Source organism: Jaculus jaculus, chromosome 14, assembly GCF_020740685.1.
Source record: "Jaculus jaculus isolate mJacJac1 chromosome 14, mJacJac1.mat.Y.cur, whole genome shotgun sequence".
Lineage (NCBI taxonomy): Eukaryota > Metazoa > Chordata > Mammalia > Rodentia > Dipodidae > Jaculus > Jaculus jaculus.
In genome coordinates this window covers 13,866,889-13,883,936 of record NC_059115.1, presented here as the reverse complement: position 1 = coordinate 13,883,936, position 17,048 = coordinate 13,866,889, and the positions used below count along the sequence as shown (strand labels likewise).

The 17,048-nt window shown below is 46.8% G+C and overlaps 1 protein-coding gene across 1 annotated transcript; it reads left to right on the top strand.

Moving 5' to 3' along the window:
* The first annotated feature begins 5,860 nt into the window (after positions 1-5,860).
* On the top strand, positions 5,861-15,686 carry LOC101608868 (ret finger protein-like 4A). Its single transcript, XM_045133326.1, is given in 4 exon segments — positions 5,861-5,982; positions 10,788-11,082; positions 13,534-14,057; positions 15,630-15,686. Coding segments are annotated over 4 exon segments (954 nt in total). The 5' UTR covers positions 5,861-5,904.
* The last annotated feature ends 1,362 nt before the right edge of the window (positions 15,687-17,048 follow it).

Below are 17,048 nucleotides of genomic sequence, written 5' to 3'. Positions count from 1 at the left end.
TGCTACAGTGCCTGAGCCCAGGGGTGGCAAACCAGCTAGGTACCCAAGAAAGTTCTCCGGAGGACGTGGGAGGGCAGCCTCTGGGACAGCCTGTCCTGTCACCCTTGTTCCTTGGGGAAGGGGACTTTTTGCACCTCCCCTACAACAGGTAGCTGCGGACAGCATGTTGTTGGGCCCCTGGGCCTCGGAGTGATCCGAGGGATGTTGCCCCCTGTGGGGATAGACTAATAGTGTCCGTGGGGAGACAGTCACTTTGGTCAGGGTCCATTACTAGGACGGTAGTGAGTGGGGTCACGGGATAGGCAGGACCTTTATCCTGCCTGTGACTTAGCTTGAGTCCACGCAGTCAGGCCCTGTGCCCAGAAGTAGGATGTCCATGACTTTATGCCTCCAAGCCTTTCCTCAGGTCAGTTAGAAGCAGAGGACAGTTGATGTAGAGTCACTATAAGAAGAGGAAAGGGTGAAGGTTTGAGACTCCGTCCCCCATCTTCTTTTCAGAACCAAAGAGGACATAAGGGTAGAGTGGGGAGCATGCACAGAAGCCAGGGACTCCGTGCCAGCATGCCCCACGTGCATTCCTTACGCTGTGGAAACAGCAACGGCAAAGAGCTGTGTGTGCTGATGCCTTCTCCCAGAGTATTCCAGCCGCCAGAGTTCTAGGTGCTGTCAGCGTCCTGAGGTCCTGCAGCTGGGTGTGGAGTGGCCTCCGTGATGGGATGTGGAATGACTGGGCACATCAGGTCACCTGTGGCGGGCACTGCAGATGCCCAGGCAGGATGTCCCTTGTCCTCCAGTAGCTCTTGTTAGAACACAATGCTGAAGACGCCTCCCCAGGACCAGTCGCCTTAGGAATAGGGACCTCTGTGCATGGACTGGCCCTGGGGCGGAGAGCTCTGACTCCACTCTGATTCCATGTAGTCGTGTGGCCCTAGGAGCTGAGGGTGGCGTGTCCATGGGAAACCAGACGAGGAAGATTGTTCTGGCTCAAGCACCTTGGGGTGGCTGCAGGGACTTACCTAGAGAGTGGTGGGTGGACTTGAAGCCAGTGTGGGTGTGTGTGAGGGGTGGGGGTGCTGGGAACTGGTTCGGTTGTTACTTGCCTGACTCAGGATCCCACATATGTGCCAGTGGGCATAGTGGCCCGCCTGTCATCCCAGCGCTGGGTTGGCAGAGAAGGGAATCCCTGGTGCAAGCCCTGGGTTAAGTGAGAGACCCTGCTTCAGTACATAAAGTGTGGAGAGCCATCAAGGAAGATACTGTCAACATGTAACTTAGATTGTGCTCATGCGCACCCACACAAGTCTACACACCAAGTACATGAAACAACAAAAGCCAACTCAAGCACATTAGGGACAAACTCCTGAGTTTATTTGTGTGGGTCAAGGTCTCTTGCTACTGAAAATGAATGCCACATGTTTGACTTCTTTTCAGGCCTGGCTTTACGTTGGTGGCAATGAATCAAACACTGCAGGCAGGCTTTGCAAGCAAGCACCTTCAACCACTGAGCCATCTCCTACACCTAGGTTTTGTATGGGTCTGTGGGTCCATAGAGAGTTGGTGGCACCAGGGTTGCCCTTGGGCTACTGCAGGGACTTGGCTGAGACGGCAGGTCCCTCACTTCCAAGGTCCAGTTGGTTCCCAGTTGCCTGCTGCTTCTAGGTCCATCTCAGTGCACCACCGTGGACAGATGGACACACTGGGCTTTCAAGAACCAGCCTGGCTGATAAATCAGATATTAATTTGACAAAATGAACACGTTGACGTCCCTCATGCAAACTATGTTCATTCAATTTTCTTTCACCATTTTAATACCAAATATCTCCTGTGGCCCTAAGCCCTCACATCCTGAAATGGTCAGCTGTGGACTCTTGATGGAGGGAGGGCATGTGTGTACCTGTGGCTGTCTTTCTGCCAATATGGTATTGTTCTAAAGTGGGAAATGCCACCAGCCAGTGACATGCCAGACCACCACCTCACGTGTGTGTGTGTGTTGGGGGGGGGGGGAACTGGGAACAGGGGTAGGTGGATTGGAGGGAGAGGTCTGGGGTTCCCATATTTTTACAGGGATTTTATGGACTGGTAGAGCATATGACAGGACTTTCTGGAATGCTGGCAATGCTCTGTGCTTACACAGAAGGGGTTGTCACGAGCTATATGCAGCAGTCGAGAACTGGAGATGTGGCTAGTGTAAGTGATGGTTTTGCTGTGTGGGATATGTGTGTGCATGGGTGCATGTGTGTGCACTTGAGTGGAGGACAGAGGTTGACTTTTGGTGCAGGCCTCAATCTCTCTCTACTAGTTTTTTTCTGGAGGGGGGAGGGGGAGTTGCTGGGGGTGAGGATCAGGGTCTCACTAAACCTGGAGTTCAGCAGTTCAGCTTCACTAGACAACAGCCGACCCCAGTATCCTCATCCTGTGCTGGGAATCACTGACACAGGATTGCAGTCCACTCTTCACAGGTCCTCATGCGGCCAACACCTTACAGACTGAGCTGTTTCCCAGGCTTGTGAAGATTTACACTGAATTTAAACATCAAAGTTCTTTCTAGGCGTGGGTGGTTACTGTAGTGGACTGAATTTTCTGTCCAGGAGAGGGCGCCAGAGACTGGACGGCGCTCTGGGCGGCGCGGCAGGTTTCTTGGTTTAAGCCTGAGCTCTTGCTGGTGACACGAGCAGACAGGAGTGCAGGTCACTTCAACCCCCGCCCTGTCCGCCCCCTGCCCTGCCCCGGCGTCCTCTCAGTCCCACTCTCACGCGCCCCTGCTCCTGGTCTCAGTCTCCTCCCCGTGGGCACACGGTTCCTGGCGCTGCCACAAGCTCTCCTTCCCCGGGCTCTCTGTCTCATTTCTAATAGACACGTGGGCTGGAGCGCTCTCCGCACACAGATGAGTAGGCACTCTCACACCTGTGTCTTTCCCGAATTCATATGTTCAAGTCCCAACCCCCAGTGCTCTCAGTATGAGACTGGGTTTGGAGATAGGACCTACTAGAGAGGTAATTAAGGAGACATGAGGGTGTTATGGTTGCCCTGATGCAGTATGTCGGGCTTCCTTATTAAGAGAGAGAACACGGGGTTAGAGAGATGGATCAGTGGTTAAGGCACTTGGCTGCAAAGCCTAATGACCCAGGTTCGACTCACCAGTGCCCACATAAAGCCAGATGCACGAGAGGCACATGCTTCTGGAGTTTGGTTGAAGTGGCTAAAGGCCCTGGTGCACACTTATTCTTTCTCTTTCTCCTTGGAAATAAATAAATAAATTTTCAGGGGCCTGACAGATGGCTCAATGTTTAAATGTGCTTGCTTGCAAAGCCTGATGGCCCAGGTTCCATTCCTCAGTACATACACAGATACTCAAAGTGGTACATGTGTCTGGAGTTCTGTTGCAGAGATAGGAAGCTCTGTCCTGTAGTACTCTCTCTCTGCCTCTCTTAAATATATATATATTTTAAATTTTATTTATTTATTTATTTGAGAGTGGCAGACACAGAGAGAAAGACAGATAGAGGGAGAGAGAGGGAATGGGCACGCCAGGGCTTCCAGCCCCTGCAAACGAACTCCAGATGTGTGCGCCCCCTTGTGCATCTGGCTAATGTGGGACCTGGGGAACCGAGCCTCGAACCGGGGTCCTTAGGCTTCACAGGCAAGCGCTTAACCGCTAAGCCATCTCTCCAGCCCTTAAATATTTTTTCCTTTTCTTTTTTTTGAGGTAGGGTCTCGTTATAGCCCAGGCTGACCTGGAATTAACTATGTAGTCTCAGGGTGGCCTCGAACTCGGTGATCCTCCTACCTCTGCCTCCCGAGTGCAGGGATTAAAGGCATGCGCCACCACGCCCGGCTCTCTTAAATATTTTATTTTTATTTTATTTTATTTTTTTGGTTTTTCGAGGTAGGGTCTCACTCTAGCTTAAGCTGACCTGGAATTCACTATGTAATCTCAGGTTGGCCTCGAACTCATGGAGGTCCTCCTACCCCTGTCTCCTGAGTGCTGGGATAAAAGGTGTGCACTACCATGCCTGGCTTTTCTTAAATATTTTTAAAGCTGAATCTTCAGGCGAGCATGATGCACATGCTTTACAGCACACTCAGGAGGCGTAGGATTGCTGTGAGTTCGTGGCCACCCTGGGAGTACAGAGAGTTCCAGTCAGCCTGCACTGGAGTGAGACCTTACCTGGGGAGGGGGGAAAGACTCTTTGGCACACAACAACCAAATGGTTACTGTGGAAACGACTGCGTGAATGGCTGTCCATCCAGATGTAATCTAAGCCTCTGTCACAGGAAACCTTTCCCCTGAAAAGTCTCAGGTCACGCAGTCATAGTCTCGAGCACGGGGCACCACCAGCGGGCAGCTCCTGCAGCCGCTCCCTCCGCACTCAACTGCAGAGTCTCCCGCGGAGCGAGTGCAGTGCGCTCCAGCGCTCGGCCGCCCTGCGTCCTCACCTGCGCTGGGCTTTCTGGTTGCGCAGCTGCCTTTCCTGGAAGCAGCTGTGGGGAGGTCGTCATCCAGGAGGGGATGAGACTTCTCGTGGTGCGGCTGTTTGAGTCATCCGTTGCTCCTGTAAGCAACCCCTCACCCTGCTCCATGAGTAAGCCCCAAAACTCATTAGTTCATCAAACCTTTAAAAAATTACTTTTCCGGATGGGCCCTGGTATTGTAGAAATTAATTACACTCTGCTGGAAGGAGAGAACAGAAGACAGATGTGGCTTTAGGAGACTTCAAGCTTTATGGCACTTGTTAGTTTATTTGGCTGTAGTAACACCTATGTTATTGGACCAAATAGATTGCTATCTTTAATTTTTTTCCTTGCCTTCACCATGTGGCAGGATCTTTTCTTATTTTTTATTATTGACAATTTCCACAATATTAGACAATAAGCCATGATAATTCCATCCTTCCTCACTTTCCCCTTCACAACTTCACTCTCCACTATATCACTTCATTTTTAAAGTTGGGTGATTGCATTGCATTTTATATTACGCATGGTTATTAGTTTTGGGAGCCACGGGTGGAATGTGGTGAATTCATTCCAGTGTCCCCCATAAACTTTGTGTTCTGAATGAAAGATTTTGTGCTGATGGAGATTTGGAAATTAATGACTCCTTGAGGGAGTGTATTGGTGGAGGTGGGCTTATGGGTGTTATAACCAGTTTCACTATGGCAGTGTTTGGCACACTCTTCTGTTGCTATGGTCCACCTTATGTTGGCCAGGAGGTGATGTCCACCCTCTGCTCATGTCATTTTCCTTGTCTTCGTGGAACTTCCCTTTGAGCCTGTAATACAAAATAAACCTCTTTTTTTCCCATAAGATAAAAAAAAATTACTTTTAGTTTTATTTGAGAGAGAACAAGACAGAGCGAGAGAGAGAGAGAGAGAGAGAGAGAAAGAAAATGGGCACACCAGGGCCTCAAGCCACTGTAAACGAACTCCAGACACATGCGCCCCCTTGTGCATCTGGCTTATGTGGATCCTGGGGAATCGAACCAGTGTTCTTTGGCTTTGCAGGCAAACATCTTAACTGCTAAGCCATCCCTTCAGCTCTATATTTGAAAAATTTTAATTGAAGTGTCCTTCATTTTAAAGGAATCTCACTTGGATCAGAATTTAATGTAAATCTTGGGCAGAAGAGATGGCTTAGCACTTAAGGTGCTTGCTTGCAAAGCTTAAGGACCCAGGTTCGATTCTCCAGGTCCCAAGTAAGGCAGATGCACATGGTGGCACATGTGTCTGGAGTTCGTTTGAAGTGTCTAGAAGCCCTGGCATGCCTTTTTCTAATAAATATATTAAAGCATCTTAAAAAAAAGAATTTAATGTAAATTTGGTAGGAGAAAGGAGAAGAGGCAGGCTGTGTTCAGAAGGAGGAGAAGGAAGAGGAGGAGGAGGAGGCCACTGCCCTGGTATAAGCCCCATGGAGGCAGAACCCTCTCCAGACCTCAGCAGGTGGTGGAAGCAGCTGGAGACTAGGAAAGAACCAAGCAGTGCAAAGGTGAGTGCAATCCTAGGAAAGTTCTTTTTTTTTTTTTTTTTGTATTTATTTTTAAATTTTTTATTTATTTACTTATTTTGGTTTTTCTTTTTTTTCTCAATTTTTATTAACATTTTCCATGATTATAAAAAATATCCCATGGTAATACCCTCCCTCCCCCCCTCCGTTTGCCCCTGAGAGTTCTTTTTTTATAATTAATTAAATTTTTATTAACAACTTCCATGATTGTAAACAATATCCCATGGTAATGCCCTCCCTCCCCCCACTTTCCCCTTTGAAACTCCATTCTCCATCATATCCCCTCCCCCTCTCCATCAGTCTCTTTTATTTTGATGTCGTGATCTTGTCCTCCTATTATGATGGTTTTGTGTAGGTAGTGTCAGGCACTGTGAGGTCATGGATATCCAGGCCATTTTGTGTCTGTGGATGAGGACGTTGTAAGGAATCCTACCCTTCCTTTGGCTCTTACATTCTTTCTGCCGCCTCTTCCGCAATAGACCCTGAGTCTTGGAATATGTGATAGAGATATTGCAGTGCTGAGCACTCCTGTCACTTTTTCCCAGCACCATGATTCTTCTGAGTCACCCCAAGGTCGCTGCCATCTGAAAAGAAGGTTCTCTACCAAAAGTGAGAGTAGCATTAATATATGAGTATGAACATTAAGAGAAGTGCTTACCGGGCAGTTTGATGAGCATAGAATATACATTTAGCCAGACAGCAGTAGACGTTACACCCCTAGGGCTCATGACTACTCCTGTTGTAGGTTTTCAGTATCAGGGATGTATTCCCTCCCATGGAGCGGTCCTCCAGTCCAGTTAGAGGACAGTTGGTTTCCACCATGACAGACATGCCACATGCCTGGCTGGCCAAATATAAGGTTTGCAGTGTCCACGGTTGAGTATCTTCACTGGTGATTTCTCTCTCTTCCATTGAACTGCATGCAGAATGGCTTCTTCCAGCTTTCTGTCAGCTGGTCTACATGGAGGAGGTTATCAGCTCAGTTCCAGCAGGATTTCTCAATGGCCTTGCAGCCCAAGTATGTGGAGTCTTCAGCAATAGGCTAGGAGAGTTCCTTTTTTTTTTTTTTTAAATTTTTTTTTGTTGTTCATTTTTTATTTATTTATTTGAGAGCGACAGACATAGGGAGAAAGACAGATAGAGGGAGAGAGAGAGAATGGGCGCGCCAGGGCTTCCAGCCTCTGCAAACGAACTCCAGACGCGTGCGCCCCCTTGTGCATCTGGCTAACGTGGGACCTGGGGAACCGAGCCTCGAACCGGGGTCCTTAGGCTTCACAGACAAGCGCTCAACCACTACGCCATCTCTCCAGCCCTAGGAGAGTTCTTTTTCACCTCTCAGATCTCTGCCCAGGGCACAGCAAGGCCTGCCTAGCAAAATCACTTGTTATCTTGCCTTGCTGTTAGACGGAAGTTCCCAGACAGGGAGTGTGTGCATGCAGGGATGCAGAAGGAAGGACAGACACCTCCAGTCCCTAGGCTGGAGAAATGACAGTCTTCATCTTCCTGAGAAAGACCAATGCTATGAGTGGGGAGATGTGCTCCCTTGGCTGACTCATCCAAGCTCTTGGATTCTGCATGGTCTGGAGCCAGGGGAGTGGGTGGGTGGGGGGGTCTGAGGAAGCTGGGACATTTCTGTGTGAAGGCCAGCACAATATTTCTATATGAATAGAAATATGAAAATGAGACGCCGGGCCTGGTGGCTCACAATTATAATGCTAGCACTGGGGAGGCTGAGGAGGGAAGATTGCAGTGAGTTTAAAACCAGACTGGGCTAGAGTCAAACCCTGCTTCAAATAACTAGAAAACAAAAACACCTGGTACAGTGTTTGACTACAATGCAGGAAAACCTGGGTCCAATCACCAGGACTACAAAAGCCAGGTGTGGTTGGCACGTGCCTAGAATCCCAGCCCTTGAGAGGTAGATCATGAGTTCAAGGTCATCTTTGGCCACACACTGAGTTTGAGGCTATCCTGAGCTACATGACACCCTATCACAAAACACATATATGGATGTATAAAACCAAAACCAAGCAACGTAACATGACTCATATATAATGATAAACTTTTTAATAGCCACAGTAAAGAAAATTTAATTATTACTTATTTATTGCTTATTAGATATCAAAGTATGGAACTCTAAGCTGGGTATGGTGGTACAAACCTTTTAACCTCAGCACTTAGGAGGCAGAGGTAGGACTGATGTGAGTTCAAGGCCAGCCTGAAACTACAGAGTGAGTTCCAGGTGAGCCTGGGCTATGGTGAGATTCTATTTAGGAAAAAAAAAAAAAAAAAGAAGGGCTAGAGAGATGGCTTATCAGTTAAAGCGTTTCCCTGTGAAGCCTAAGGAAGGACCCAGATTGAATACCCTAGTATCCACATAAGCCAGAAGCATAGGGTAGTATATGCATCTGTAGTTCATTTGTAGTGGCTGGAGGCCCTGGTGTGCCCATTCTCTAACTTGGGTCCTTAGGCTTCACAGGCAAGTGCCTTAACCACTAAGCAATATCTGCAGTCCAGCCCATTTTTTCTCTCTCTCAAATAAATCAAAATATTAAATTAAATTAAATTAAAACATAAAGAACTCTATAGCTGGGTGTGGTAGCACATGTCTTTAATCCCAGCACTCCAGAGGCAGAGGTAGGAGGATCGCTGTGAGTTCGAGGCCATCCTGAGACTCCATAGTGAATTCCATGTCAACCATGACTAAAAATAAAATAGTGAAAAAGTCTAATAGGTAATCACTTTAACAGTTTTTTTTTTAATTTTTATTAGCATTTTCCATGATTATAAAAAAATATCCCATGGTAATTTCCTCCCTCCCCCCCCACTTTCCCCTTTGAAATTCCATTCTCCATCATATTACCTTCCCATCACAATCATTGTACTTACATATATACAATATCAACCTATTAAGTACCCTCCTCTGTTGTTTTTGAGGTAGGGTCTCACTGTAGTCCATGCTGACCTGGAATTCACTATGAAGTCTCAGCGTGGCCGTGAACTCACAGCGATCCTCCTATCTCTGCCTCCCGAGTGCTGGGATTAAAGGCATGCACCACCCCACCCAGTTTACTAGTGTTTTTTTTTTTTTTAAGATTCTAGTTTTCTTTATTTATTTGAGAGAGTGAGAAATAGGCAGGGGGAGGGAGAGAGAGACAGAGAGAGAGAATGAGTGTGCCAGGGCCTCTAGCGACTGCTAATGAACTCCAGATGCATGTGCCCCCTTGTGTATTTGGCTTATGTGGGTACTGGGGAGCCGAAGCGCCTTAACCACTAAACCATTTCTCCAGCCCCGCCCCTTTGTTTTGTGGTCAGGTTTCACTGGAGCCCAGGCTGGCTCGCAATTCACTATGTCATCTCAAGGTAGCCTTGAACTCATATAACTCTCCTACCTCTGCCTCCCAAGTACTGCGAATAAAGGTGTATGCCACCATGTCTGGCTTTTAAACAATCTTTAAGAAATATATCTTATCCATTTATTTGAGAGAGAGACAGAGAGAAGCAGATATATAGAGAGAATGGGTGGGCCAGGGCCTCTAGCCACTGTAAATGCCCAGCTATAGATTTTTAAAAATTTAATTAAAACAACAAAATAGAAAGAGGGCTGGAAAGATGGCTTAGCAGTTAAAGTGTTTACCTATGAAGCCAGAGGACCCAAGTTCAATTTCCCAGGACCCATCAAGCCAGATGCACATGGTGGTGCATGTGTCTGGAGTTTGTTTACAGTGGTAAAGGCCCCAGTGCGTCCATTCTCCATCTACTTCCCTCTCTCTCTCTCTTTCTCTCTCTCTCAATTGTCTTTAGCAAGAGCAAGCAAGGAAGCATGATTACAAAAGCAGAATTTTTGTAGTTAGCACCAGGAATGAAGCAAATACCAAATATCAGGCCATTTGACCTCAGGGCAAGAGCAGACACCAGATGCTTTACTGGGACCACATCCTCCTTGTAACTAATGCTGTGGGCTAATCTTTAAACTCCTATGGCTCTTTGAGAATGTCAAGATGGCTGACTGGCCTAAAATGGCTTTCCTTAGGTGTGTTCACCAGAGGTTGTTTCAATATACACACACATACATATATACATAATCGAGGTAGGACCAGGCTAACCTGAAATTCACTATGTAGTCATAGGGTGGCCTTGAACTCATGACGATCCTCCTACCTCCCAAGGGCTGGGATTAAAAAGGCATGTGCCTAGCTAAATTATACTTTAATTTTATTTACTTTTATATCCATTTATTAGAGACAGAGAGCATGTGAGAATTGGCATGCCAGGGCTTCCAGCCACTGCAAACGAACTCCAGATACATGCATCACTGTGGGCATCTGGCTTAAGTGGGTCCTGGGGAGTCGAGCCTGGGTCCTTTGGCTTTGCAAGCAAGTGCTTTAACCACTGAGCAATCTCTCTAGCCCTAAATTATACTTTACATTTAGTTAGCAATACAGAATTTTAGGTATTAAGACTTTTTAAATGCAATCGGCTTTGGTTGACTATCATCCCCCACTTCTCCTGGGCCCCTTCCCTGCCTTGTGTCCTCCCTCATGATGTTCATATGTCATTTGTGCCCGTTCATCTGCTCCCCCTTCCTTGTCTTCAGTTAGTGACAGGTCTCGGGCGCTGTTCTAGCATTATCGTCTATGTTTGTGGCTTTGCTGTGTCTTTATAACCTAGGGCCAGTGAGTGCAGGCAGTCGTCCCCTTCACCTCTAGGCATGGAAGGAGGGGGTGTCTGAGGACGCGTCATCATCCAGCTCATGGTCACTCCACTGTCATGCATGTTTTCCTCAGACCCAGGCCGTGGCTCACCACTTTAAAGATGCAAGCGCCTGTCCTGTCTGCCTGCGTTATTTTGACAACCCTGTTTACCTGAAATGTGGATATGTCTGCTGTTTCCGATGCATGGACAGCATGCAGAAGAATCCCCGTGGAGAGGGTCTGCTGTGCCCCCATTGCTCTGAGGTCTCTGAGGAGAAAGACGTTGAGCATGCTGTCCAGCTGGGGACGCTGGTTTCCAAGGTGAAAGAACTAGAGCCTCAGATGAAAGGTGCTCTAAAGATGAACCCAAGGGTGAGGAAGTTCCAGGGTGAGGACTGGGCAGCATTCCCCAAGCCTGGGAGGGCTCTGAGGATGTCACCTTTCAAACGTCTCCCTGTTGAATTTGGCATTGGCTCAAGTCAAGCTTGAACTTTTCTTCTTCCCATGGATGGTGTTTGCGCATGAGTACAGATTAGAAAGACCTGCAGATTTCTAAGGAAATACAGGGCTGGGATGTAATTCAGTGGGTAGAGTGCTTGCCTGGCATGATTCAAAAGTCTCTGGTTTGCTGGGTGTGGTGGCGCGCGCCTTTAATCCCAGCACTTGAGAGGCCGAAGTAGGAGGATCGCCATGAGTTCAAGGCCACCCTGAGACTCCTTAGTGAATTCCAGGTCAGCCTGGGCTACAGTGAGACCCTACCTCAAAAATCCAAAAAAAAAAAAAAAAAAGTCTGGGTTTGATCCCTAGCACTGCATAAACTGGTGTAGAGGTATACACCTGTAATCCCAGAACTCAGAAGGCACAGACAGGCAGATCAGGAGTTCAAGGTATCCTCATCTTCCTTGTGCATCAAGACAAGCCTGGGAGGCAGAGATTTTGTCTTTACAAAAGGATATATGACTTGTAAGTTCTTTCCCAGTCCTGGGATGTCCAATATGGTAGCCCACGGTAGCTACTGACTACTTTAAAAATAGCTTGGGCCACATGTGGAAACAATAATACTTTATTGTTTAAAACATTTTCTTTTTATTTATTTATTTGAGAGGGGGGAAGAGGGAGAGAGAACAAGAGAGAGAAAGAGAGGGAGAGAGAGAAAGAGAATGGGCATTCCAGGGCCTGTAGCCACTGCAAACAAACTCCAGATGCATGCACCACCTTGTGCATCTGGCTTACATGGGTCCTGGGGAATTGAACTAAGGTTCTTTGGCTTTGCAGACAAGAGCCTTAACTGCTAAGCCATCTCTCCAGCCTGGAAATAATACTTTAAAGACATTAAGTAAAATATATTGTCACAATTGATTATAACTGTTTCTTCTACATATTTACAAGAAAATCTAAAACATGCTTGCACTCACTTGGGACTTATTTTGACAACACTGGCCAGAAGGTGGTTTTTCAAATCTGGACATGTATAAGGGACTTGAGGATCTGGTTCCATGCAGAATAATCCTGAAGTACTGGGCTTTCATGAGAAGAATTCCTGAAACAACCAGGTAGAGCAAATGACACTGACTCATGGGCCATCACCAAGTAGCAAGACCCTGTGCCCATGCATCTGGCAGGGAGACCCAGCATCAGCAGTGCTTATAAACAGTCCCCAGGTGATTCTATCCAGAGAGCATGAGGGCACACACTCTGACAGATGGCATCATCCTAGAGCCTCCCCACCCCCAGAAGCAGATGTGAAAGTAGGTAGATTTAGGTCTAGTACCACTCTGGACCTAAGTGCAGTACCATGTTCTTGGTACACTGTGGTGGTTCAAATGGAAGATGTCCCCCATAGACTCGTGTGTTTGAATACTTAGTCCCCAGCAGGTGGCGTTGTTCTGAGAGGTTGTGGAACCTTTAGGATGTGTCCTTGCTGGAGGAAGTGTCACTTGGGTGGGCTTGAGGTTTTATAGGACAGCATCACTGGCTTCTTGCATCTCTCTCTCTCTCTCTCTCTCATATAAACGAATAAATAATTATTTTGAGGTAGGATCTCAGTATAATCCAGGCTGACCTGGAACTCACTATGTAGTGTCAGGGTGACCTTGAACTCATGCTGGTTCTCCTAATTCTGCCTCCTGTGTGCTGGGTTAAAGGTGTGCATCACCATGCTCAGCTAATAAAACTTTCTTTATCTCTCTCTCTCTCTTTCTTTTTTATTTCTTTTTTTATCTCTGCTCCACTGCAATTAAAGTGAAGATGGAGTGGGGAAGGGACATGAGGAGGAGGAGGACTATTAAATGGTCAAAGTAAGCCTGTCGGGGATTGATCACAAGGAGGAGGAGGGAGAGGAGGGGAAAGAAAGTGAGGTAGGGCAAGAGGAAGAAGATTAAAATAAGTATAAGCAGCAGAGCATGGTGGTGCCCACCTTGAATACCAGCATTCCTGGAGTGCTTGCTTGCGGGGTGGGGGTGGTATTTCTTTCTGTGTGGACCTGGAAAAGGAGCCAGTTTCTTCTGCCATTATGGAATGTCCCCTGGATCTATAAGCTTCAACAAAATTCTTTCCTCCATAACTGTCTGGTCTGGAGGTTCACTCCAGCAACATGATGCTAACTACAACAGTGAATTCCAGGTCAGCCTGGCTAGAGCGAGGCCCCACCTCAAAAACCAAATGAACCAAAAGTAAAAGGGACCTATCTAGCCCTTGAAGTGGAAGTGAAGGTTTAGTAGGTGGTGGGGGAGACTCGGAGGATGGAGAAGGGATGGGAGGAGGAGGAGGAAAAGGAGAGGAAGTGAAGGTTGAGTGCGGTGTGTCTGTCTTTGCTGACCTACTCGGTTTTCATCCCCAGTGGACATGACTTTGGATGTGGACACAGCCCATGACCATCTCATCATTTCTGACGACCTGAGGAAGGTCCACTGTGGCTCTGGCAAACAGGGAAGGAAGCAATGTGCTCAGAGATTCCAGGTCTCAGTGTGCGTCCTGGGCTCCTCAAGGTTCACTTCCCACTGACATTACTGGGAAGTAGATGTGGGATCAAGCCGAGAATGGGATATAGGCGTTTGCAAAGAATCCATTGACCGCACAGAGCCAGTGGTCCTGGCGGAAGGACGGGGCTTCTGGACCGTGGGGCTGCGAAACGGAGAGGTCTATGCGGCCAGCACAGAGCCCATGACTCCTCTGCTGGTGAAGAACCCCTGGCTGCGCAGGCTTAGGATCTTCCTTGACCTGCTGCTGAGGAACATTTCTTTTTATGATGTCAAGGATGCCTCTGACATCTTCACATTCACTGAAATTCCCTCCTCAGAGCCACTGTGACCATTCTTTGCTCCTCCAAATCCAACTCCTGGTCATCAAGAACCCCTGGGAGCTGTCCTGCAGGGAAAATTGGGCTTTTCCATATATGCATGCCATTTTTTAAAATTATATCCACTACTCCATTACCCTCTCCATTCCTATTCCTTTCCTTTTCCCACACATCGCCTTTGGCTAAGAATTTTTGTGCTTGGTACACAGAGACATTGCAGAAAGATATGGTGCATTTCATGAATACTAATTAGTTAGGGAAAACTACATTTTGAACATAAAGTATTTCATAGTCATTTTCCTTGTAAATTGTATCTATATATTTTAATTCCCATTAATCTATCTTGAACTTTTGATGTATTCTAAACTTTAACATAAGCTTCCACTTTTTTCTTTTTATTTTCTTTGATATCAAATTACTGTGTGGTAGAATAAAGTAATAATCTACATGTAAATAAAGTGAATAAAAATCTAGATATGACTTGGCAGGTTGATTGTTTTTCTAAGGAAATAAAACAGTAAATTTCTATGTCTACATCTGGTTTCACCCACAACTATGAAAACCACACATTCATCCCGCATGCACCTTGGTTAGTCATTCAGTGTGGACCCAGAGTGTGGACGCAAGAGAAAACGATTCATTGCATTTGTTATTTTTGTCATTGCTGTGGCCAATTAAATGACAAAAAGCATCTTCAGGGTGGAGGAGATGGCTCAGTGGGTAAAGTGGGTAAAGTGCTTTCCACACAAGCACGAGGAGAGTAGTTCAGACCCCAGCACCCACGTAAATGCCCGTGGCTGCTAAACTAGCCAAATCAGCGAGCCATGGGCTCAAGCAAGAGAGCCTGTCTCCATAAGCAAGGAGGAGAGTGATCAAGGAAGCCACTGGACTCTTCTCGCCAGACCACCTCGCCAGACCACCTCGAGTGTGCACACACCTGGGCTCACAAGAGCAAACCACACACACACACACACACACACACACACACACACACACAATAAATTCAGTAGGTAGAGTTCACCAATGTTCCTAACTATGGTAAAAAATCATGAGGCAGCTGGGTGTGGTGGCGCACACCTTTAATCCCAGCACTCGGGAGGCAGAGGTAGGAGGATCTCCATGAATTTGAGGCCATCCTGAGACTACATAGTGCATTCCAGGTCAGCCTGGACCAGAGGGAGACCCTACCTCAAAAAAAAAAAAAAAAAAAAAAGCAGCTTCCCAAATCAAAATATCTGGGTCAGAATGTCAATATGAGTTGTAACTACAATCTGATGATTATATCTTTTTTTTTTTTTTTGAGGTAGGGCTTCACTCTAGCTCAGGCTGACCTGGAATTAACTATGTAGTCTCAGGGTGGCCTCAAACTCACAGCGATCCTCCTACCTCTGCCTCCCAAGTGCTGGGATTAAAAGCATGCGCCACCACCCCCAGCTGATTATATCATTTTTGTTACTAGTCTGAACATTTTAGCATTTGCTCTTTATAGATTTTTACATTTTTTTATTTCTCTGTGTGTGTGTTTGCACACACATGTGAACCTGATGAACTCTGGTGAAGGTAATGTAGATCTTCACAAACTCATCTGTCCGGTCCCGTCCATAATGCCTGATCTGCACTGCGTGTCCTGTTGTAAGAGGAGCAGCCACAGCAGCGGACACTGCACTGTCAGCAAGCTCCGGTTCCTCCTGTGACGACTGCTGCAACTTGCTCTTGATTTCTGTCTCGGTCTTGGATTTTTCACGTGTAAAGGCATCACGTTCTCTTTATTCTGGTGGAATTTTCCAACAAGACCTTTATTCTTCTACATCTTTCTGCAACTCCTCCAAAAGTGAACCCACGGTCTGGGGTCAGGCTCAAGGCCCGAGCTGCAGCCCTGCACCTGAGCAGACGTGAAAAGCCCCACGAGCATGCGCACCACAGCGCGACCCAGGGCGCCCTGCCACGTGCCGCCTTTGTGTGCAGCGATTGTGTGTGTGTGTGTGTGTGTGTGTGTGTGTGTGTGTGTGTGCATGTGTGTGTGTGATTGAATGTCTTAGCAGCCTTTGAAATAAGTGACTCTAATGGCTGGTCCATCTTCTCACTGTAGTTTATCATAATGTCCACACATTGTTTTCTTTTTGCTGAGTTTAGTTCTTGAATCTCTTTTTAGTTTTTTATTGACAATTTCCATAATTGTAGACAATAACCCATGGTAATTCCCGCCCTCCCCCCACTTGCCCCTTTCAAATTCCACTCTCCATCATATCCCTCCTCTCTCAATCAGTCTCATTTTTGTTTTGATGTCATGATTTTTTCCTCCTATTATGATCTTGTGTAGGTAGTGTCAGGCACTGTGAGGTCATGGATATTGAGGTCATTTTGTGTCTGGAGGAGCACGTTGTAAGGAGTCCTACTCTGCCTTTGGCTCTTACATACTTCTTGAATTTTTTAAAAACTATTTTTTAAATCTATTTATTTGAAAGAAAGAAAGAGGGAGATAGAGAGAATGGGAGTGCCAGGGCCTCCAGCTGCTGCAGACTGCAAACACATGTGCCATCTTGTGCATCTGGCTTACATGGGTCCTGGGGAATCAAACTTGGGTCCTTTGGCTTTGCATGCAAGTCCCTTAACCACTAAGCCATCTCTCTACCCCTACTCTTTCTTTCTCTCTCTTTTTTTTTTTTTTGTTTTTTCAAGGTAGGGTCTCACTCTAGCCCAGGCTGACTTGAAATTCACTATGGAGTCTCAGGGTGGCCTCGAACTCATGGAGATCCTTCTACCTCTGCCTGCTGAGTGCTAGGATTAAAGGCGTGCACCACCACGCCCGGCTAGCCCTAATCTTGAATCTTTAGGTTGATGTCTTCTGCAGTGTAGCCTCAGCTGGCCTTGACCTCACATGCCTCCTTGCCTCAGCTTCCCAAGTGCTGGGATTACAGGTATGTGCGCTGACAAAACAGATCTGCCAGTAATGATGAACTGTGTCTATGGCAACTGCACTTTCATTATGTATTTTCATAGGTGTGTCTGTGTGGGCATGCCTGGGTGTCTTCATCTTGCAAATACATCCTATTTTC